This window comes from Numida meleagris, chromosome 2 (assembly GCF_002078875.1).
Source record: "Numida meleagris isolate 19003 breed g44 Domestic line chromosome 2, NumMel1.0, whole genome shotgun sequence".
Classification (NCBI taxonomy): domain Eukaryota; kingdom Metazoa; phylum Chordata; class Aves; order Galliformes; family Numididae; genus Numida; species Numida meleagris.
In genome coordinates, this window is record NC_034410.1 from 20,226,226 (window position 1) to 20,249,683 (window position 23,458).

The 23,458-nt window shown below is 42.1% G+C and overlaps 4 protein-coding genes and 1 long non-coding RNA gene across 15 annotated transcripts in view; 3 read left to right on the top strand and 2 right to left on the bottom strand.

Moving 5' to 3' along the window:
• The window catches only part of NMT2 (N-myristoyltransferase 2), a 32,238-nt gene extending 24,767 nt beyond the window's left edge, over window positions 1-7,471 (top strand). Inside the window, exons 10-12 of the mRNA XM_021386742.1 lie at window positions 268-435; window positions 2,966-3,103; window positions 3,318-7,471. Coding sequence (XP_021242417.1) covers window positions 268-435; window positions 2,966-3,103; window positions 3,318-3,338 — 327 coding nt within the window. The 3' untranslated portion in view covers window positions 3,339-7,471. The remainder of the gene's footprint in view (window positions 1-267; window positions 436-2,965; window positions 3,104-3,317) is intronic.
• Window positions 7,695-12,653, bottom strand: RPP38 (ribonuclease P/MRP subunit p38). 10 transcript variants are annotated; one of them, XM_021386733.1, is made up of 4 exons: window positions 11,965-12,653; window positions 10,926-11,146; window positions 10,429-10,479; window positions 7,695-8,745 (listed from the first exon to the last, which is right to left on the bottom strand). In XM_021386733.1, the coding sequence occupies exons 1-4, from the start codon at window positions 12,347-12,349 to the stop codon at window positions 7,870-7,872; spliced, it is 1,533 nt and encodes a 510-aa protein (XP_021242408.1). In that variant the 5' UTR covers window positions 12,350-12,653; the 3' UTR covers window positions 7,695-7,869. The 10 variants fall into 10 exon arrangements, with proteins under 10 accessions (XP_021242408.1, XP_021242407.1, XP_021242416.1 ...); XM_021386732.1 differs by having other exon boundaries at window positions 10,429-10,482; window positions 11,965-12,652; XM_021386741.1 differs by lacking the exon at window positions 11,965-12,653 and adding an exon at window positions 11,655-11,732 and having other exon boundaries at window positions 10,429-10,482.
• ACBD7 (acyl-CoA binding domain containing 7) lies at window positions 11,443-14,381 on the top strand. Its single transcript, XM_021386745.1, has 4 exons — window positions 11,443-11,559; window positions 13,733-13,850; window positions 13,959-14,021; window positions 14,109-14,381. The coding sequence occupies exons 1-4, from the start codon at window positions 11,548-11,550 to the stop codon at window positions 14,180-14,182; spliced, it is 267 nt and encodes an 88-aa protein (XP_021242420.1). The 5' UTR covers window positions 11,443-11,547; the 3' UTR covers window positions 14,183-14,381.
• OLAH (oleoyl-ACP hydrolase) lies at window positions 14,450-21,922 on the bottom strand. Of its 2 annotated transcripts, none has more exons than XM_021386743.1 (7): window positions 21,476-21,922; window positions 19,309-19,440; window positions 17,549-17,687; window positions 16,836-16,935; window positions 15,620-15,789; window positions 15,150-15,235; window positions 14,450-14,909 (listed from the first exon to the last, which is right to left on the bottom strand). In XM_021386743.1, the coding sequence occupies exons 1-7, from the start codon at window positions 21,726-21,728 to the stop codon at window positions 14,776-14,778; spliced, it is 1,014 nt and encodes a 337-aa protein (XP_021242418.1). In that variant the 5' UTR covers window positions 21,729-21,922; the 3' UTR covers window positions 14,450-14,775. The 2 variants fall into 2 exon arrangements, with proteins under 2 accessions (XP_021242418.1, XP_021242419.1); XM_021386744.1 differs by having other exon boundaries at window positions 21,460-21,566.
• LOC110393655 lies at window positions 15,104-18,569 on the top strand. The gene is made up of 3 exons (XR_002435086.1): window positions 15,104-15,190; window positions 15,694-15,791; window positions 17,670-18,569. It is a non-coding gene; the product is annotated as an uncharacterized LOC110393655 (long non-coding RNA).

Sequence of the window (23,458 nt, forward strand, 5' to 3'; positions counted from 1 at the left end):
AAACTTAAATGCTTTGACCGTTGGTTGTCAAAATGTTATTGATGCAATAGAGTAGAAGAATCTAAACATTTGTGTCCTTTTCTGAAGTGACCGTTTCTGGCTGCAGTCTCACTTTGATGTATCGATACATCCTTGTAAATAATTCTGTTTCTTCCATTCTTAGCCAAGCTTGTCTGTTATGGAATAATAGTTTGCGGCATTGTGCACTCAGTAACTAAGTGGTTATTTATTAGTTGACTGGTTTTGGTTTTTGTTTGTATTTTTTAGGGCGCAAATGGTGTTTTAACAGACTTCCTGAGTTTCTACACATTACCTTCAACAGTGATGCACCATCCTGTTCATAAAAGCCTGAAAGCTGCCTATTCCTTCTACAATATTCATACAGAGACCCCCCTCTTGGATTTAATGAATGATGCACTCATAATAGCTAAGTTGGTAAGTATTTTTCCTTCTGCTACTTTCATGAAAGTATTCTTAGGAGTAATGGCAAGATGAAAACTGTCAGTAATTTATGCATTCCATTACATTCTGTTTTCTTTTAATGTCTACAGCTCAGAGTGCATATGATGAGACTCTAGTATACCCTGAAATATAAAACACTATGTTTGTTTTTCCTTTTTACTTTAAGTAATGTTAGCAAGTGACAAGTGTATGAAGATCAAAGTATTTGCAGTAGCTTTAACGGTGTACTCATCCAAGAGCACACTGGTGACCATATTCATTCAGTATCGGAAGAGTGGAAAGTATCACTAAAATATTTTTCCTTGGGTGAGTTAACAAGTTCTATTAAATACATTAAATAAAGTGGATTTTTTTTATTTATACAAAATGAAAAAGTCTGCATTCCAATCTTGTTAAGAACTGCTGACTGTAAAGTTAGATAGGTGATGTCATGAAATTCTTAAGCACTGATTTGTATGTGGAATAACTGATACCACAATTAAGTTAAATGGAAGGGAAGAGACTAGAAGAGCTTTTAAATGTAGCACTAAACTCTTGCAATTCCTGTCTGATTAAAAACAAACACTCAGCCCTTAATCATCAGGGTTTCATGGCAGTATGACACAAACACCATGGCATTGTAGTCTGGACAGAGCTGTGCAGGTGATGCAGGTCCCAGCACTCTGAGTGGATTCTCAGAGACCTCTGTAGAGCTGGCACTTAACAGCACTGCATATCCAGTCCATGGTATCCATTGCAGCAGCAGTTCCCACCACAGTGCAGAGCATGGCATGTTTTCTACTGCTCAATGCAAGCAAATGTTCGGTGTGTTCCATCTGACCCTGTTCAGAGCCATTGCCTGTCTGTGCTCCAAATGTGGCATTGGAATTTCTGCACTAATCCTTTATAAAGCCTGTTGTGGTCTGCAAAGGCTGTATCTGTTCAGACTTCAGGTAGCATGAAAGCAGCTCCACAGTCTTCATCTTGCGTTTCTCAGCCGTGCAGCACTGCAGCTGAGCTAATGTCTATGACATGAACTGCTTGCTGAGGCTTGTTTGAGCTATAAACAGTATCAAGTCAGGTAACTATTTGGCAAAGATATCTCCTGGGTAGTCACAGGCAATACAGAACCCCATTGCTCAGGCTCCACTGTAATACCAAAGGAAGTTTAGAGACAGGCTTTCAAAGGTAATGAAAAATACGAAAATACAGATGTTAGTATAGTTTTCAGAAGTGTCTACACAAACTACTTATTTCTAAAAGTCAAAGTGAAAGATATAAAGGTTGGTTTCCAGCTGAAGTGTAGCATGGGGAGTTGAGTGGCTGGCTGTACAGTAGGCCACTGATGAATGGGTCAGGAACCATGGAGTGGTCTAACCACAACGCCATGCTACCTTCCCATGTCTGTGTTTCTCTTAGAATATGTCGCGTGATTCTTTTCTTTAGATGGGTCATCGTGCGGTGAAAACACTGAGAACTGTCTACAGTCGTTAAGTGCCTAAGTTTGCAGGTCTGGCACTTGGACTTTCAGATGAGGAGAGGAGAGGCAGGAGAAGAGAAATGATAAATGCACTCCTAACCACAGCTTTTTGTTTACACATACCTCACATCACTACTTTTGTACCAGGTCTGGCTGGGATGGAGTTCCCTTTCATCATAGCAGCCTGTATGGTGTCGTGCTTTGTATTTGCAGCCAAACCAGTGTTGATAACACACCAGTATTTTGGCTATTGCTCACGGCACTTACACAACATGAAAACTTTTCCACTCTCCTACATCTCCCCCTACGAGGAGGTTGGGGGTGGGCAAGAGTCTGGGAGGGGACACAGTTGACACAAACTGTCCAAGGGAATGTTCCAGACAGTATGACGCTGTGCTCAGCAGTAAAAGCAGAAAGCGGGAGGAAGGGGAATGCTTGTGGTTTATGGCATTTTTCTTCGCAAGCAACCATTCTGTGTGCTGAGACCCTGCTTTCAAGAAAGTAGCGTGGCATCTCCCTGGTGATGGGAACTACTGAATGAGTTCCTCTTTTTGCTTTGCTTATTTGTGTAGCTTTCTTTATTATGCTGTCCTTATCTTGATTCACAAGTCTTTTTGCTGTTTCCTCCCATCTTCCAGGAGAGGGGTGAGCGAGATGCTGGATGGGTGCTTGGCCATGGGCTGGGCTCAACTCAGTGTTCAGCTGGAATAGGCCATGTGCATCAAAGCACTGTATGTGATGCTGTAAAAAAATGTTTGTGTGAATAAAGATAAATAAAGGCATTAGGAACTCTTCAAGCCTTTAGCCCCGAAAGTGGCTTTAAAATTCCTACCCTTTCGGAGATAATCTTCAAGCAAAGCTGTAAATTACTTTCCACTTGAAAAATGTGTGTATGTGTCTAACTAAAAAGAAAGATTTATTCCCGTATTTTTTTTCCCAACTTAATTTGATTAGTCTCTTGGATATTGTTGTGCCAACTATGGGAAGTGTCATTTGTGTGTCGTTTGAAACATTAAAACTTTTAAAATGTTTTGCTATTGCCAGAAAGGATTTGATGTGTTCAATGCACTAGACTTGATGGAAAACAAAACGTTCCTGGAAAAACTCAAGTTTGGGATTGGAGATGGAAATTTGCAGTATTATTTGTACAACTGGAGGTGTCCTGGCATGGAATCTGAAAAGGTAAGGGCTTAAAAAAAAAAAAAAAAAAAAAAGCTTCTGAACTCTGCTAGGTATAGTAATGCTTTAATCTACACTGGCCAAAATGAGAGGAGTTTTTAAATAGCTGTTTTTATTGGGCACGCTTAAGATCCGTAATTCCAGTGCAGAAAACTAATAATGCCTAGATTTATTGCTGTACATTAACTGAAATGCTACGTTTTCATTCTTCCTTTAGGTTGGTCTTGTATTACAATGAGGACACATGTTTCTAGAACTCTGAGGTCATCATTTGAATTAATTTGATCTCCATAACTCTTGGAATGATATTGTTCAAGAGGAGTAAAAGCACAACGTCAGTGATACTGAAATAGTCCATTAAACCTGAACGATGAAGAAATCCACATGCGACCAAATTTATGCATTTTCAGATAAATCAGAAAGTCCTTGAAACTTTTATTGTCCATGAAAAGAATAAAAGCACATTCATTTAAGTTTCAAAGCTTAGCTTGCACCTTGATGAGAAGAAGGTATTTTTTTTTCCACTCTGTAGAAAAGACTGTTTTGTACAAACTGAACTTCAGTGGTGGATTAGGGTACAAAAATATTTGCTATTATGTGGATGAACTGCTGCATTTCTATTTATTAAGTGGTGGTGTATGTTTGTCAGTGTAACAGAATGAAGGATACAAACACGAGTATCTTTGCTATATTTACTTCACGTGGATATCATCATTTGGGGAAAAATCATGAAGTACGATACGTTTGTAGCTCTATGAAAGTCCTGGATGTTTTTTGTAACTGGAGCAGAATGACAATGTGCTGGTTTAACTAGTGCATTTGTTTCTCCATAAGCAACGCTGCCAAATCAATAAAAATACAGATTTGTATTTTGATCTTCAATAGATCAGTGGATTGATTTAACAGTATCGCACTGTTCAGTGCAGGTGTTACCTATGTTGCCGGAATGATAATACGTTACTGTACTTAATTTACAGTTGTGGCACAAAACCTTAGTTTTTCCTCAGTAGAGTAACATCAGCCTGTGTGTAAAACTAAGAATTTTAGTAGTACTATCAGGATATTTATAGTTTGAATGTTTTCAATGCTTCTGCAAAATTGCACATATTCCTTTGTCTACTTTGATTTCCTATGAAGTCTGTAATTCTAATGAAAAGTATCTTGTGTAAATACGTATTCATAAATTGTTCCTGGTAGTGTTTTTATCCTGACTGTGGAACAGGAAGTTTTGCTTTCTATGTGGCTGGCAAGCAGAAGAGAAAAGCTCTACCCTCAGTCCTTGGAAGCCTGTGTACTCTGCTTCCTGAAATGTAAGAGGGCTGATCTTTGTTGTTGGGTAAGCTGTTGTAACTTAACTCCCTTTCCAATGCTCGACAACCAGAATGGCTTCTGAAGCACTTTATATGCATTCCAGCATAGCATCATAGTTAGATATGATAGCGGTCCTTTCCATTCACGGATGCTGCACTAACGTGAGCACCGAGAAAACCTGCAGTAAGAAACTGTTCTAGCTGAAAGTGCCAAACTGTGGTAGTGAAGCCTCTGTGCTGTGAGCATATTTTGAATGTGACTCAAATATCTCATGAAATGCAAATGTCTGAACTTTCCTTTTAAACATGCCTGTAATTCTGACAGCGAGTTCTGCTGAAAGTTGAATTCTGTACCTGAAAACATCAATTTAGATGAAGATAAACTTGTCTGTTCTTCATAACTGCTAGCCCTATCCACCTCCATATAGGAGTGGCGGTTTCCTTCTCCCCTCCATTTCCCATGAGTGAATGGTCTGTGGTTTGGTTTCTTCTTGTTGTTGAACAGTGAGAAGATTCTGCCCTGGAAACAGTGATAGTTTCCCTTCCTGCGTTACAGCTCTGCGCTTAAAGCATTTGCTTCCTTCGCGCAAAGGAAGGGATTGATGGTGGCTTGTCCGGCCCGTGTGCACGCAGCAGCTCGGGCCTGGTGAATGCAAGGGCTCTGAAGGGGATTTTTTGGACTTCTGGCAGTGGAGTCAGGCTTTACAGCTTTGGCCCTTCTAATACCTGTCTGCTAATGGAGACTGTGTAGGTGGAGTTTTGACCCTGTGTGTGGCCTGAGCAGAATTAAGTGCCTGAAAATGTAATCGATGGTATAGATACCTGAAGCAATGGGAACGATATGATCCCAACTCCATCAAAGACTGATGTTCTTTACTCCCTGAAGGTGGGCAGCACGCCAGGATGTGTGGGAGGCTGACAGCAGGATGTGGCTGGCGTTCCTGCTTCGCGCTAAGGGCAGGGCCTACCTGCTCCTCAGCCCGGCAGCATGACCCTGTGCCCTGGTGAGGAACGGCCGCAGCCTGGTGGGCTGCTGCTCCACGTGTGGAAGGCATGCAGGCAGGATGATGTGCTCGTTTTACAAGTGGAAGAAAGGGTAGATGATTATTTTTCTTTACTCCTCTCTTCTCTGAAATCAAGAGGCAAATCCCCACAGTCCTATTGCTTGGAAAAGCTGTTAGGCTACAGTGGGACCAAGTATGCCTAGGCAGTAGAGAGAGCCGAACCTGGTTTTCTTGCAGCCTGGCTTTCTGCCCTGATCTCAGGGTGACTGCCTATGATGGAAGGAGCGTGGCCACTCTTCCCTTTTGCCATCTTCTCCAAAAAACCAATGAATTTGAAGGGTGCAAATTTGATTTCTGGCTCTAGCTGCATGCTGACTAAAGGAAAGCAGGTAGAGCCGTGCTCCTGCTGAAGCGTTGCAGTGCTGTAGCTATGACTGAAAAACTGCAAGGGCCAGAAAGGATGAGGGAAGGGGGCAGCTGAGCCTCATCTGGGGCAGTTCCTGGAGAATCCTCTTCACAAAACCGTTGCTTAATAGCTGTTTAATCCAAAATGGTGTGTCCCTGCCGAGTGCTCAACCCTTTTGGCTAGCTATGCTCCTCACCTCAAGTGCTTTGCTGAAGTGTCACAGCTTCAAGAGAATGTGAGTCTCAGAGGTGTCCTGGTGGTTACTCAGGAGTGGAAATTGCAGCCACCCACCCTCACTTCCTAAGCAGGGCGTTGGTGTGGGTGCCGCTGTCAGCTCTGACAGAGGCTGTCGTGTTGTTCCAGGTATTGAACCTGCATGTGCATTAGGCTTGATAGGAATGGTTACCAGGTAAGACTGCAAAAACTAACAGATGGTTTCACAAAAATTGGCAAATTTGAAGGTATTGGAAAGGCTCACTCTACCACATTTCCCAGAAGATTTTCGAAACATCTGTAAATTCTTCAGTAACTTTGCATGTGTGGAGGGGATCCAAATCCTTTGGGAGAGCTGTAGACCTGGACAAGCAGCAAGGTGCTTGATAAGCGATTGCTGTGCTTATGTTCTTTACCAAAGCCTAATCCTCATGCTTTCTTTAAAGACTAAGAGCTAAATGTTACGATTAGCCAGCATGGGAATTAATTATGCTAGGTTCTAGCATGCCTTCACAATTTTATGCATCTAAAAAGCCAAAGCAAATGACCTCTATGAAGGACTATGAAGCAAGGCAAAATAAAATCCTCTCTCTCCTTGCTGCCCCCAGGAAAGGAGGGCAAAATTTTGGCATTAAATGTCTGGTTTGTTTACAGGGAGCATTATGACTGTAGAATCATTGCTACTGCCTCCCTTCCGAGTCGGTACCATGAATTTAAGTCACTCCTCACTAAATCCAAAACGCCGATTAAGTAGCTGATAGCTCTGAAAGACTACGTTAGCAGAGCCCTGAAACCCACAGGGTGTAAATTCCATCTCTGAGAAACAACAGAGTAACTCGGCTTTTTTACAGTATTACAGTATTGACTATTAGTTATAGAGTGCCAAATAAATTCCTGCGCTATCCATTTGATTGCAGTTTGAATTGCAGCACTATTTCCTTCCTACAGAACAGTTTCATTAGGAAACTGTTCATAGTCATCGGTAAAATTAAAGGAAACTCAAGTTTTTCAGTCTGTTATAGTGACTATAGCTGTCATCTGCTACTTCACATTCAGTGGCACATGGCATATCTGAACTTCCTGGAGAATAATTTTAGACTCCATTTAGAAACTGAGTGTAGGTTAGTTTATGTTTTCTCATGGGATATGTGCGTTAATAGTTTGCATATGGAAATTTGTTTTTCAAAAATGCAGCAGTATTTTGTTCCGTGAATGAAAATAACATTTTTCCTGCAGCGTGTCAGGCACGAGGTAGTTGGGAGTCCAAGCCTGCATACATTCTTGACCAAAACAAGTTTATTGTTTGGCAGAGAAAAGGACAAAAGCTCAGAAGGGAAGTCTGCCTGTGCTGTTACTGCTGTTTACTTGAAACAAGCATTGAACCAGCTTTAAAAGTTATACTGGCATGGACCTTTGTTTAAATAAACTTTCAATTTTGGTATTGTTTTTTTTTTGCGTAACTACATCAATTTGAATCAGTTTTGTCTGAAGCTTGTTCATGTGTAAAAAAAAAAAATACAAAGTTTGCTTAGCATTTTCTACTAATTCTAAAGATGTGCTTGTTATGTCTCATATTACTTCAAGATATTCATTAAGTTTCAACTTTGTGATCTCCAACTGCAAATGAAATATTTACCTCCAGATAGAGACTCACGCACAAGTCTGAGACGTATTCTTTATTAAAGCAGATAGAACCTCACCTGGATGCATCACAGATGAGTTAACCTTGAGTTCAACTGCTTTACACTGTTAAAGCTTAACAAAGTTCAGTTACAGCTATACTCCATAGGCATTAAAAAGAAATCACTGTAATCTGAAGAACTGAACTAAAATCAGTTATGCTGAGAAAGCTTTTTTCTTTTTGCGAGGTGGTTTCTTTATCTTATTTGGATTTGGAACAACTTTCTTGATTTTCAAAGGCTGCAAAATTACATGTGAAAGATCGAGCTGATTGCTTTCTGTACGCTTCCGCTTCTGCCTTGAGAGCTCCTCCTCCAGCGTCTCTGCAAGCTGCTCAGGTTCATCAGTTTCTGATGACTCCGCACACGCTGCAGATCCTTCAGTTAGGTACTGAAACCATGGCACTTCCAAAGCAGGTATCTTTGGAGTTATTGCTTCTATTACGTCAGTAAATTTATCAGACTGCCTTTTAAAGCCTAGCGCTAAAATGGACGTTAAGCCAAGAAGTGGCGCTACTGTTTCACTGAGACGGGGAACCTGCCCTGCTGGCGTGGCTCGACTTGCGCTCAGCTGAATGAGATGGGATGTGATCATGGCAGGTTTTGCAGATTTGCACACCAGCAAGAGAAGTAGTTCGTTTTTCTCCAATGCTTTTGTAACTTCATTAATTCCAATAGCAAGCTGTCTTCTGATGCCCACGTCAGTCCATCCTGGTGCTTGTCGATGGCCTTCTGTTTCTTCTTCTGCAGGGAGCTCATTATTGCTAGCATCACATTTGCTTTCCATTTGTTTTTTTGTAGCGGAACGTTTCTTCTTTCTTGGAGTCTCTATCTTTTTAAGCCCAATACATTTAATCTTTTCTTCTAAGGTCTGTAATATAAAATGCATACTATCTCCATCTATGGTTTTCCACTGAATAACAAAGGGGTTATCTAGGCATGTTTTTACAGTCGTTTTCTTCGCTTTACGAAGGGACGCCGTCCCTTGTGGAATTATGGGTGTCCCGAGGTTCTGTTCTGTTTCGCCACCTAGCTGTGGAGGGAAGAAAAAGGCAAAGAGGAGTTCAAATCCTGCACAGTTTGCTGTGGACTTCATTACTAGAGGCTCCTTTTGGGAACAGGGAAGAGAAACAGCTCAAAGTGATAACTGGCAGCAATCATCTTCACACCAGCTCAGTGCTAATCCTTAATAATCCTTCAGCAAGGCACAGGTTACTTGCTATTTTCCAGCAAGGCAGCACCAGTGATGGGAAACCCTTCTGAAGCTGAAACTGAATGAAAGTAGCAGGAGGTTCCACAGATTTTTTTTTTTTTTTTTTTTAAGAAAAAAAGAAAAAGCTCAAGTTCTGAAAGACTAGTTTTCACTACTGCAGAGCTGTGTTTTAGAATTATCCCGATGTTCTGCAGAATCACAACATGATTATGATAGAAGACTGCAGAGCCCATATTACGTTCTCTGTGAAGGAAGGCAATCCTCTGCAATCCATGGAAAGTTCAAAAGTGTTCGTTTACTCTTGCATCAACTAGACCATGCCTTTAGGGTTATGAAAAAAATCAAAGTGCAGCAAAGAAAGGATAACTGTTCCAGTTCTGATCTACCCAGTCCAAGTGAAGGCATGCTCTGATTACCAGCCCTGCTAACTCACTAAGTCCCCATGCTCGTGCCAACATAACAAAACAAGAGTACTCATGTGCCAACTGAGGAGAAACAGACAGCTCTCCTTAGGGTCCCTCCTTCCGCAAGTAGACATATTATGTACATTACTTTAGTGGCAACCTTTAGATATTTACAAGAAACCATTTTGTCGGTCACATCAACTCTCTGTGTTCTGATAGTAGGCTACCTCAATTTTAAAAAAGAAGAAGAGCATCTTTGTTGAAATTGCACCCACCTTACGCACTGCCATAAAGCAACATCTGTCTGGAGGGGTTTTCCTTTAGCTAAACTGCATCCATCCCCTCTGAGCTCAGGCAGAGCAAGTGCACAGAGCAGAGATCAGCACTGCACTGCGACCTGTGAAGCTGCTACGCACAATGGGAGTCAAAAACACGGGAATAATTTGATAAAACTGAACAACTACGTCAAAGAAAAACTAGAACATGGAGCTGCTCTCCCAGTACTCTCAGAAGTGCCCATGAAACGCCTTGCAGGACCTTTGTCTCACCTGGTCCTCTCCCTCCAGCACCAAAAGGCTGCCTGGGGAGCCAGGGCCACACTGCTGCCTCACCACCCATTCCCCTCTGCTCCCACGCACCCAGGACAGTCTCATCAAGGGTGTGAGATCTGCACATTTGTTCTGTTAGGCCTTATCAGAGCTGCTGTCTGTTATTTCATCCCTTTTACGTCATGGTGGAAACCACTTTAGAACAGACGTGACCACTAGAAATCTCACACAGGCATCTTGTGTGTGGCAGTGTTAAGAGAAGATTACGATAGTGAAGTCACATTATAAGACTTTCAATGTGAGATGCTCTCATGACCTGATGCAGATATCAAGCACAGGCTGCAGTAAACTTGTGTATGGGACAGCACAACGTGAAGAAGACTGCATTTGTCTTTTCAAAATGGACGCTACCGAGGAAAACAAGCATGTAGGCACAGGAATTAAAGCGACAGGGCAAAAAAGCAAAAACCAACTTCTTCCACACGTATCAGTTTCAGGACCCATTGCTGCCAGCAGAGGGGATGAGCAACGTGAATATTTCCAACATTTACCTCCATTCGAAAACTCCGGTTTCCAAACGCTTCGTGAGAGCCTCCCGCCAGCTTCTGACGAGAAGAACGAGAAGGCAGTTAAAGCGCGGCGCCACCACAGCGCCATGAAATCGCGCCGGGGGACGGGGGGGAACTCACCCGCCCTCCACTCAGCGCGGCCGCCGCACCGCCCAGAACTACCCCACACGCCGCACTCCCACTCACCCAAAACGCTACCCCGCTACCTGCGGCCTACAGGGGCCCGAGCACGCCGGCAACATGAACCCGCCCCGCGCCGAGCGCGCCCCGCCCCGCCCCGCCCTGCCCCTGCGGAGCACGCCCGCCCCATCCGCCGCTGTGCTCCGAGGCCGCCGGGCGGGGGCAGCCGCGGCGTTACGGGGCTGTGCGCAGCGCTGCCCCTTCGGGTTTCGCAGCCTGCGTTTCCTAATTTTAATGCAGCCGTAAATTTTTTTGCAGGGTATTTCTGATGGGTAATAAACAGGCGTGCTTTGTCATACGCGAGCTAATGAAATGACGGTGAATTGGGCAGTAGGAGTTTCGCGGTGGCTGTGCTGCCTCTCCGCGCGGTACTGCGCGCGGGTCTCGCTGTAACGCTGCCGTGCCGCTGACGGCGGGCGGCGGCTGAAGCCCGCGGTCCCGAGGAGCTGGCTGCTGGGGCTGCCGTGCCGCTCTCCGTCGGGTTTGCAAAGCCGCGGCTGCCAGGTGACGGCCCCGGTGCCTGGAAAAAGGGGAACGTCACTCCCGTTTTTTAAGAAAGGAAGAGCCGGCGAACGACAGGCCGGTGAGCCTCACTCGTGGAACGTACAATCACAATCATAATAACGTACAATCGGTTTCGGTTGGACGGGGCCTCACGGCCCACCCAGTCCCACGGGCAGGGCTGCCGCCCACCAGTTCAGCCGCCCAGGGCTCATCCCACCCGGCCCTGAGCGTCTCCACGGTCGGGGCGCCCGCAGCTCTGGGTAGCGGTGACGGTACTTCACCGCCCCGTGACGGCAGCGGGGCCCCGAGGGGAGGTCGCTCCCCGCTCGGCATCACGTGCGGCCGAGCGGACCCGGCGGTCAGCGGCACCGCGTCGCGCTGCAGGAGCGGGACCGGAGCGCGCGTCCCCGCGGCGTCATGGCCCTGCAGGTGAGCGGGACGGGCGGGGGCTCCGCGGCCTTCACGGCCGTGACCGCGCGGCACGGGACGCGGCTTTCGGCTCGGAAGGCTGAACGCCGCGTTACCTGTGCGAGCAGAGGCCGAGACGCGCAGCCCGTTGCGAGCTCTCCCCGGGTGCTGTGACGGCGGCGGGAGGAGACGCGCTGCTCAGGTGCGCGAGGTGTGTCCGCGCTCGCTGTACGGACGGGCTTGTTGGGAGCCGGCACGGGACGGGGAAACGCTGAGCCCCGGTACGTGCGTGTGTGGGAAGCGTGCAGTTTTTAAGGGAGTTTTTAGGGTGTGCGCATCTTTGGAGTGCTACACTTTGAGTGGCGTTTTGGTAGGAAAGCATCTGCCTCTCTCTGTCCGCACGCCAGCAGCTCCTGAGGACATTACCTTCGTTGCTGCCTTCCCGCACTCCGCCTCTGCGGCACGTGTGAATGCCTGCCTCGCCCGTGCCCGGACGGGCTTGGCTGTTATTCTCTATTGGGCTTTCCGTTCTCCCTTTCGCTTTAAGACCCTCCAGCCCTTTTTCCTGCCCTCGTTGCAGTGCCTGCCTCGGCTCGGTCTGTGTGTGTGAGAGAGAAAGGGAGGCCCAGGCGCGGGGGGCATTGGCCGTAGCCCAGCGCTTTGAGCTGCAGATCCGTGGGACAGCACAGAGCGTTCGTTGTTCTTTCTGACCCTGCTCCTTCCGTGGGCCAGAGCTGCCACGTCCCGAGTGGAACACCAGCTTTTGTTTCGTCAGCGGTCTTTGAAGTTGTAGTTCACTGTATTCTGCCATGAATTCGTGCTAGAAAATAAATGCATTAGCCCCAATATTTAAGAAATGGGCCATGCATCGCTGTTAGAAAGAGCTGAGTGCAGCAGGATGTGCTGTTGCTGCGTGCAGTGATGCTGTCACCCAAAAGTCCATAGCTGAAACACGGAATTCTACCCCCTTGGGTTTCAGGCGTTGTAGATGCTTTCTCCCCATTACCACTTCAGTTAACAGCTGCCACCCGCATCCCTTACATCGCTGACTCAAGCTGCATGGGATTGAGGGCAAAGTGAACAGAGCAGTGTTTTCAGCAGGAAGGCTCTGAAACATCTCTCGTTTTGCAAACTGTTAAAATCTGCTGAGAATGAAGAGTTTGTTCCGGCTTCTTTCTTTGCACGTATTATCTGTGTTTGTGATAACAGTCTGGTAATTTCTGTGTTTATCTTTAAGGCATGCGTGTGTATCTACATCTGCATACGCATATATAAATTATAGATCCACTTCTGCTTTTGATTTGAGGAGTTAGAGGGGAATTCTATCAGCACATGATTAAAGGGTATTATATTTCACAGGCTGCTCCTAAGCGTGTTGTGTAAGCCAGCAAATCCTAAGCAAAATCCATGCACAATGATTGGACTGAGGGAGATGAAGAAAGGAAAGTTTGACATTGAAATTTCATTTCCACACACTTATTACTGCTTAAGATGTGCGTTGCATATTTTTGAAACATCTAGCTTGTGATAATTCATATGGATCCAAATAGAATAAAAGTATAGAAAAATAAGAAGCTAATAATGGCATCCTTATTGTGGGTTGTTCTTTGTTTCTTTTGAGTTGTCTTTTGTCTGTACAAGTCTAATGCTTCTAGCTCATTCTTTCTGTGATGTTAGTTCAGAAAACAACTCAGGGCATATGGGAGGTTTCCACCAACTTGAATAGTCCTTCTGTCTCTGTCCTGGCAGGCGCTTACACACTGCAGTGGCCACAGTGTAAAGATGAAGATGAAATTTACATAATCTTCAGTCAGTTGTGGCAACTCGGTTGTGTATTGCTATTGATGCCAGCTCTTCATCTTGCTGGTGACCAAGCATGAGTGCTGCTGTTGTTTGTACACGTACAGGTAATACAAAGAGATGGTAGTGGTGTAAGTCACTGATCCGTGGGGTCAAGTATGGCACGTCTACTGGTGTTGGGATTACGAGTGAAATACTTGTTTTAGAATGGAGTGGTTTGGTTGGAAGGGACCTACAAGACCATCAAGTCCTGCTGCCTGACCTCTGCAGGGCTAACCAAAATCTTAGGCCTTGAACGCCTGAGTTCTGACCCTGTGCTGCCATCGGTGTATGTATTATTTAAGCACACCCCTACAGAGGCAAACTAATACTTTATGTATTCTTCTTGCATTAGGCTGACTTCAACAGGGCTGCAGAAGATGTAAAAAAATTGAAAACAAGACCAACTGATGAAGAACTGAAGGAACTATATGGATTATACAAACAAGCTACTGTTGGAGATATTAATATTGGTATTTCTGTTCCCATACATACATCAAATTTACCGTATATCTTGAAAACAAGAAAATGTTCTGTAAATCTGCATGATAATTAATGAAGGTATGCATTCATTTTGGCAGAATGTCCAGGAATGCTAGATATGAAAGGCAAAGCCAAATGGGAGGCATGGAACCTGAAAAGAGGTATTACAACAATTAAATTTACTTCATGTCATGACTTCAGTAGGGTGGCAAATGAGAAAAGATAATGACTCCTACTTTTCTTCGCAGGTATATCGAAGGAGGATGCCATGAATGCCTATATTTCTAAAGCAAAAGCAATGATAGAAAAATATGGGATTTAGAATACTCGGAGATCGCACTAATAAGTAGCTCCAGTGGTTAATGAACTAACTCTGCTGAGGAAAATGCAGTAGTGACTGGTTATTGTGTAATCTAACAGTAAGATAATTTACGCATGAGCCACCGCACTGTAATAGGTGTTCACATGCATATTACATTCTTAGACTGTATCTTACTCTAAATAAATCTGAGCTTATTATATAAATGCTTCTGGAAGAACTGTGGTTTTTGGGGGGGATCAAATGATATTTAGCATTTTTACAGTACACACAGAGAAGTTCTAAACGTAGAATAACTTACTGCTGTCACTTTTTGCAGCTGATGCTGTTGAATAAAGTGAAGGGTTTATGCATGTGCTGAATGAGAAGAGAGAGAAAAGATGAAAAGTGTTTTATTTTTAAGACACAAAGCTAGAGTTTATTTTCAAAAATCAGAACAACTCTTTAAACCTTTTTAAAGAATTACAAGGAAGATCTTCTGGAGGAGCAGAGTAACTTTTAGGCATAACAATGCAATTTAGCAGAAAGAATGACTTAATAATTAAGTAAGTGCTGTAGACTAATCTTACACTTGCTATTAAAATAGAGGGAAATACTCATAGAGCAGCATTTTCTATACACTTGGTTATGTGTTTTATCAAGAAAATTTCATTAGAAGGGTCCAGCAGATAAAAGTGACCTCCAGGAAGACTGTAAATGGAAGTATCTCCTCTGGTTATATTGAGCCAGGCTGAAAAAGATATTTAAAGTGTCAGAGAAATGTCAACTATTGTGGTCATTTTAAGTAACTACTTCAAAATTATTATTTAGTAATTGTTTTAAATCCCTTACCAACTGCTTTCTCTGCATTTCTGCGTATCTGTTTTGTTTAAGAAGGTGATAAAAGACTCTAGAGAATTCTGCTCATTAAATGATTTGCTACAGCAGGGAAATGCCTAAGTAGAAGAGGAAAAACATTTAAGCAAAGTACCTTCTGCATCGTGCACTGTTTCTTCAGACCCATCAAAGCAGGTGACATCACAAGAGAAGATGGTTTTCCTTTCTGCCTCCTCAAAACTGTGAACATTATAAAGTTTTATTACCATAACTTTCCATTTCCATAAAATACCTATCTTTGAGTTTTGTCTCTACCTACAGAATAGCTATTTCCTTCTACTCAACAGAAACTTTATGGGTTAAATTGTGCAGAACATCGGGAAATGGAATTTACTGTGTCTGTAAGATTCTTAACTCCTCACACTACTGCAGTGTTTTCATTAATGGCAGAAATACTAGACTTAAAGGAAAGGCACACTAAGGAGAAAACTATGTTTACTGTTTCATATTTTTTTAATAGCAAAAACTGGAGCAAATTGCAGAGCAATAAAAAAAAAAACCTGAAATGATCAGGCAGAATGAAAGCTTTAAAATGTAATTGTAATACAAAATTATAAAACTTACCAATATGTCTGAAGAATGCTAACATCTTCTCTTACAGTAAGGATCAAGTGTTTCCTGATGTCTTCATTTTTCAGAAACTCGGAAGGAGTTCCTCCTAAGAATTTGACATGTTCAAGAATGTCTTCGTCTTTTACTTCATTGACCTTTCCCATCAGAAGAAATGCTTCAGACTGTGAGCACCAGACAAGAGATCAGGCATTGTGTATAATATACACAGTATTAAATAATACAACATAGCATGCACAGCTTTAAATAACATTTTCACTAAGAATTGCTTTAGTAAAAAAGTAGGAAGATTCTCTGTCATCAGTATACAGTGGCTGATCAGCTTAACATTTGCAGAGAATGCTTCTTGGAAAGGGTTAGGAGACAGTGTTAGCTAACTGATGGTAAGTGAGAAAGACACTGAGAATTCCACACGTATAATATTGAATTTGATTTTGTTTGAAGTTTGACTCTTGCTATTGAAATATGAGGAATAAAACATTGAAGAGAAAGAAAAGCCTAACTAGTGGGCGCAGTGCCCACTAATGTACGACTGGAGTGACCTAGAGGTTATGGAAATTTTCAGGACTCATAATTACTCCCATGAAGCACTAGCTCATACTCGAGCATGCTTGTTAACAAGTCCCAGAAAGAGAAGAATGAAAACAGCAAATGACAACTAAGCAGAGGAGGGCTGGGAAAAAGCCCAGTCGCTGTTGCTTTACTGAGAAAGACTGGGAGAACCACTAGAACAACCAGAAAATCAGAAGCAGAGGGAACTGAGGGCAGATTGCAAAAGCAACGAAAGATTAAAAGGGGAAAAAATAACTGGGCAGACGCACAGAGGGCTGGTGTAGGAGGCTGATAAAAGACTCAGGTAAGATAGTTATTTCACATTACAAAGGAGCGTAACTTTACGTGGTTTTTTTGTTGTTGTTTTTTTGGGTTTTTTTACTATGGCCAAAGACCATAGTAAATAACAGAGTATTGAGAAGATCAAGGAGATTGCTCTCTCTAGGTTAAGGTTAACTTAATTTCCACTGAAATTCTCCAACCACCTCAGAATTAACATCCTCAAAGAAGTCAGAACATTTTTCTGCATACGATCTGAAGCTTGCTTTGTTTTAAAGCACTTGGCATATAAAATACTGTAAAAGGATACCACAAGTGTTTTACTCATGCTAGCTAATATACTATTCTCCTTTGCACTGGTAATGATTTTATAACTTACATGTGGGGCATATGCCCCTGATAAAAAAAGATGGATCGGCTCTAGTCCATGCTTTTCTTTCAAGTGTACCGCAACTGCATAGCTAATGTAAGCTCCAAAACTGCAGCAAAAAGAGAAATTGAAGTAATAAAAGTGTAAGTAAAATCTGGAAAATGTTAACTTAATTTGAATGTTAGTGCTAACTGGCTAACAATGACAAAAACTGTAAATGTTACAGTTCTGTAATTATGATGTAAGTTATAGTGAAATTAGCTAATTCACATGAGGTGCATTTCAGTACAGACTAGTTTTACAAATCAGGCCTTTTTTGCATATATTTACTGCAGTAGTCTCCTGAATTTACAGTAGAGAGTTACGCTGAATAGTTGGAACTAAGTGATCTTCAGAACATGTTCATTTAATGATTGGTTCACCCACGCATTCATTAAAGAGCAAACGTTGACACAAATACTAACAGTAACCAATTACAATTTAATAGTGTAAAAATAAGTGAATCACAGCACTGCCATTTTCAGACGACACTGTGCCTGAAGTAATTTAGAAGTAATTTAAAATAAATAACCAGAGTCTTTGAGATCAGCAGCATCTTTTAGTACGGCTTGACATAACCTTTGCAGAAATGTTTTTGCCAGTGGTTTTTGCGAAGAGGGTCAAATAACTATACAAAGATAAACTTCCTTCACCAGGGTATCTGAAAAGATATATAACTTCACCTGTGACCAAAGAATGCAAACGGTTTTTCTTGCAGATCTTTTAGCAAAGCACCTGTAATTTCGTTAATTACAGCTGTCATGTCTTTTGCAAAAGGCTCCTTCACGCGACTTTCTCTTCCAGGGAGCCTAACAACAGACACTACAGAAGAGACGGAGGAAGGGATGGAAAAGAATGACAGTCATTTCCATTTTCATTTGCAGTCATTTTCATTATGTTTTCTCATCAGTTCTGAAAATATACAAGTTATGTAAACTAATCCTTTTTATGGTTGGTACAATGTGTTTGCTATTCCTACTGCTATCATTTAATCCTGCGATTAAAGACAGATCAAGTCTCCATCCCTTCCTTTACTCACAAATGTTGCCTCTCCCGTTGAAATAATCTATAAATGCCTTGAGTCAGAAATTCATTTAAAATGATAACAAGGTCATGATCTCAGCTGAGGTTTCAAAGCAATTGTATTGCTATTAGTACTAATAGCAATCAAAAATCCACCAATTTCAATAAAAGTAAATCAAGAAAAATAAAGAATATCCTTTAAAGGGCAGCATTAGAAATTTAACCGACTACTAGAATCATACCGTCCCTGTTTTCCCCTTGGAAGGCTCTTCAGAGTTGCGCACAGTAAAATGCAGAGTCATCATATAAATCGATGAGTAGTGTATCTTATTATTACATTCCTCTCAAAAATTTGAAGTTTTCTCTCACTGATTTTCTCTAATCAGGAATTAATAAATCAGTATGAATGTTGGTTTCCTGAAATTTCTGAAAGTAATGGGTAAGACACAAGGTTTTTTTACAAGAGATAGAATAAGCCCCGATTGCATAGTACCATAGATAGTAGTACAAAAATGGTCATGTTTTTCATCCTTTTTTTAGAATAACTAAAGCATCTGTAAGAGCATGCTGCTATCTCACTTTTTCCATCGGGTTCTGCAGTTGTTCCTAGGCCATCTCCTTAGTAACTTTGTTGGAAGCACTTCCTTTTGAACAAAAGCCTTTATTTTTTAAGTTTTTACTTTTTTTTAATTTCTAGGACAGGTAGATGTGTCTTATGCAACAATTTGCAGGAAGCATACAAGCGATTCGAGGACCGGTACAACTGCAATGGCAACGCCCTCCATTAATGCTAAATACTTCCTTTTTTCTTTGCGGAAGGTCTGGGATGAGGCCTTGGTTCCTCTTCAAATAGTTCAGCATTGGATCACTTTAGCACTGATACAGACTAACAGCAATGACAATTGCTTCACACTAACTAAATGTAATGTCAATGCTATAAATCCACTGTTTAAACTTCAAATTTGATACAAGGAGTGCAGAATGATGCAAATGCTCTGGATAACTGAAATTAATTCTGTGCAGCCTCCTAACGTTAAAAAAGTATTTCTTAGATCTTCACTGTTCTTTAAGGCACTGCTGATGCCTTGTTTTAACACAGTTAACAATATGACACTGTTGCTGTTTCTGAATCCTACCAGCAGTTTCTGAGGCAGCAAGCATACTACATGGTCTTAGCTCTGAGGATATAACTTTTTAGTCTAGTCAAGTATAAGGTACAAGGTGGTACAGAAGCTTTGTAAGCCCAGAATCCTAATGGAAATGTGAGTTCCTAGTGGAATTCCTTTCTAGATATAAGGTCCATTGGAAAAAAAGATTGCAGTGCTCTCAAGAACATGATATTCTGTTTAAAAAATGTGTTAACTGCAATTCAGACTGCCCAGCTTTCTTAACTTCTGCTTTAACCGCACAAATGACAAACCTTCAATTGAGCTGCTGAAGAGTTTGCCCCACTGAGCAAAGTGAGAAGTTCCGCCTCCAGCCCAGGGAAAGCAAATCAGCCTACAGAGAGCATTTGGCCTTTTGAATGGACGAACAATCGCCTTCTCCATGCCTGGGAAAAAAAAAAAAAGTACCAATATGAAAACATCGTGTTATTCGAGAGCAAGTCTCTTCAGTTAAAGGAAAATTAAACTGAATTAAGTTTAACTTATATCAATGGGCTAATATTTTCTATCATCAGAGCTGCTTGTGCTGTGACAACAGTCAGATATGAGACAATCTTCACACAACAATGAAAACCAGTTTTATAGAACCAGTTTTATAGAATGCTTTTACAGAGGTGATGGAATAGCATTGGGCAACACCTTTGGCAGTATTTTCTTCTATTTGAGTCACTGGCCACAAAGAATATTGCAAGCAGCAAAAGAAATTGATCTGAGATTTCAAGGTGGCTCTTCAAAAACACAGGCTTTTAGAAGATATCCCAAAATATAAGGTCCATCTAAAGACATAGAAAACACAATGACCACATAGTTCAGTATTCTGTCTACAAAAGCAGTAAAAATGGATCTCCTGCGAACAGCTGGTTGCAGTTTCTTTATATATGGAAAACATCTGTGAATTTCTCATTCATGTATTTATCCAGTCTCCCCTTATATTCACATAGTTAGCACCCACAGCATCCTCTTGCAATGAATTGCACCACTCTCTGTTGCTTGAAGAATGATTTCCTTTTCTGTTCTGAATCTGACTCCTACAACTTCTTTTGGTGCCCTCAGAGTAGCCGCGTAAGGAATGCGAATGGGCAGCCCTCGGAATCTGCCTCTAAGCATTTCTGAGATCTTCTGTCACATTCTCTCCGCCCTCCTTCTGCTTCCTGAATGAAAAAGCCTGGCTTGCTGTGATATTCTTCATATGGCAGTGCTTCCACATTCATGACCATTATCGTTGCCCTTTTCTGTTTTCTGATTTTGTTGTATCCTTTTTGAGATGCTGGAGTTACCAGAACCACACCCAGCTTTAGCATAGCAGCTTCAGTGTTGTTGTTTATAGACAGACAGAAGTAACACTGAAGCAAGATCTGTAACTACTCAGTCCTTATTGAGAGGAGATATAGCATCAAAGATGCCAACTGTATTGTTCTTAAGCATCGGATACTGTCTTTACTATCAGAAAAGTTATTCTAAACCATTCTTTTTCTTGATTTTCCTTTCCTTTATTATTGCAGATTAGATTGGTGGACATGAGCACTGAGGTGACATCCCACTGCTTACTGCGTACCAGTCTCTGTTCCGTCAAACAGAAATACCAGGTACAGATAAATTACTTAGAAGCCACAGTGAAACATGATTTTTAAAAAATCTGCAACCATTCATATAAACTCACAGGTTCCTGTTCAAAAGACTGTAAAACTAACAGTAGATAAAAATAAGCAGCAAAAAAAAAAAGCAACATTTCCAAGATGCTTAAAGTCATCACAGGTATTATTTCTCATTGTGAATACAGCTCAGTATGTGCAAGAGCAGATGATTGTTCATAAAATAAACCTATATGCCTATATGTAGTCTTTTTTACCTGCTCACAAAACTATGAGAAGTGCAACCAGATCAGAGTAGGCAGCAATTCTCACCAATTTTAATGCAAACAAGACAGAAGAAAATCTACTGTGATGTTGCTGTAGTTAAAATTTTCTTTATTTTTGTGCATGTTTAAATTAGGAAGTTCAACAACATTTGTTAAGAATGATTTCAAAGAAATTCTAAGAAAAGAAAGCCAAGCAAACTTGGATCAAAATTCAATTGGCAAAAGATGTAGCTTCAAAGTCAGCACGGCAGAAGCCGTAATTCCTCAGGTAGATTCACTCAGCGTCAGTACCACCAGCCCCGTTTACACGGTCACTTCTCCCTCACAAGATAGAAACAAACATTTTGGAAGCCTTTTAACTTGACAGACAAGTAAAAATAGAAAATTCTCTTCTCAAACCAATTCTAAAGGTGACACAAAAATTGCAGGCATGAGAAAGAAGCACATTTAGTCAAGTCCTTAAACTATTTCATGATACATTACCAGTCACTGAGAATCTTTCATGCTTTCTACACATACAGGTTTATCCCGTTATCGTCCAACTTACTTTAGAAGCAAAATACCTGAAAAATCACCAGTGCAAGTGCCAAGAAATGACAGCCCAAGGGCTGAATCAGTGCCGCGTAATGAGAAGAAAGAATCAAACTTTTTATGTCTCAGCAGATGCGAGGCGAAGCCAGTCCTGCAGGTGAGGAAGGAATATGATCCAGGTGGAAGAGTCACTTGCTTTATGTCTTTTCTTAGGGGGAGGAGTCCATGCACAGGAAAGAAGGCAGGGTCTGAAGCACAGAACATCCCAAAAAGGGACTGGAACATCTGGGCGTGACATCAAGCGGTGTAAGAAGGGTGTCCACACCAACCCCAGCAATTTAAGCAGCGTAGGTTAGCACACCGATGACAGCATGGAAGTTGTAGCAATTTCACTATTTCAGTTAGGTTCACAACCTAACTGAAAAAAAAGCCTTTACAAAGCAACCAAGAAAAGCCAGCCAGTTAGGAAAACTATGTTCGGATTTATGTCACTCACACTGCTGCTGGGCAGTTTTGTAAGGGCCTGAAAATGTGAATGTCACCGCCTGATTTAAATAAAACCCTACATTTGTTTAGTGGGCCAGTTATAATTTTGACAAGCTGGAAACATGAACACACTGGTTACATGTGATGGTTTTATGTCATTTCCGAAGTTGCACTTCTGAAGATGCTATCAGCGATCTAAAAATCCCAGTGTATTTTGTAACTGCATTTGTAGCACTAGGAATACTGCCATCTTTTTTTCTTCTTTTTAGTGTTGCTCTAACAAAAATAATAGCAATAGCAATAAAGTAGGGATATTCCAAAACATTGGCCAAAACTAACAAACCTGAGTGCCAAAGTGTGTTGTGATCCTTAGCTTAAGATACATAAGCTGGATTACTCTGTAGTTTTCACATTATTGCTGGCACTGCTGCCCAGAGAGCTGTGGGTGCCCCATCCCGGGTTGGGTGGGCCCTGGGCAGCTGAGGTGGTGGGGGGCAGCCCTGACCATGGCAGGAGTGTGGGAACTGGGTGGGCTTCAGGGTCCCTTCCAACCCAAGCCTTTCTGTGATTCTATCGCTCTATGATTATTCTCCATTTTTCTGTATTTCTCTAGGAGACTGAGAAATGTGTGGTGTTGGTTGAGAAGCGCACCTGCTGGCCCAGCGGGTCAGCTGGGCTTCCCCAGATGAGGTCTGCAGCCTTCCATTCAATGCTGATTTCCTGCTGTCCTGGGAACCCTGAATCAGGACAAAAGATCTCATGCAAATGATAACCAGAAAGCCTTCCCCATCCCTCCTCTCCCAGCTGCAGCTGTTTCCATGGGAACCGGTGTGGGGAAGGCGCGGGCTTGGCAGTGAATGCTGATCACGGGCTCTGCAAACTTCCAGATGGCAAAAGTCAAAATGCCAACAGCCACTAAGGTTCTTTCATAGCACTTCTGTGTTGCAATTAATATGAAGTAAGATGCGACACACCTATGTTTGGAAGGTGCAAAATTTAAAGCAGCTTATATTGGCTGACTAGTCCCAACCTGTGCTGCTGTGCCCAACAGGGCTTCTCCACATGATGCTAACAGATGCATCTGCTTACAACTTGCAATTTGTAATAAAGCACCTGATGTGCCTCATTTACCTCAACCTCACATGGTGGCAGTTATAAAATCAGACACATAACATTAATGTCCTGAAAGCTGGCTGTTAAAAACATCAGGCCCACTACTGATGCCCCTAGAAGTAATAAAATAATAGTGGAAACGACTGTTCTCTAACTGAGGTTAAAAATAAAATATGTTAAGAATAAGATTCTGAAAGTACAGCATAAATCAAGTAGCATGACATTTCCTTAATAATAAATTACGAGTTGTACGTACTGCTTGGTTTTACTTACCTTCTAACTTTTTTTTCTCAGTATCAAAGAACTTTTCATTTTTCAAATAAAAATTAATGTTTTCACAAATGAAGTATTTCCAAGAGATGTCACTCTCCACCAAGGTTATTTTTTCTTTCATCGTCATCCCTGAAAATGTGGTA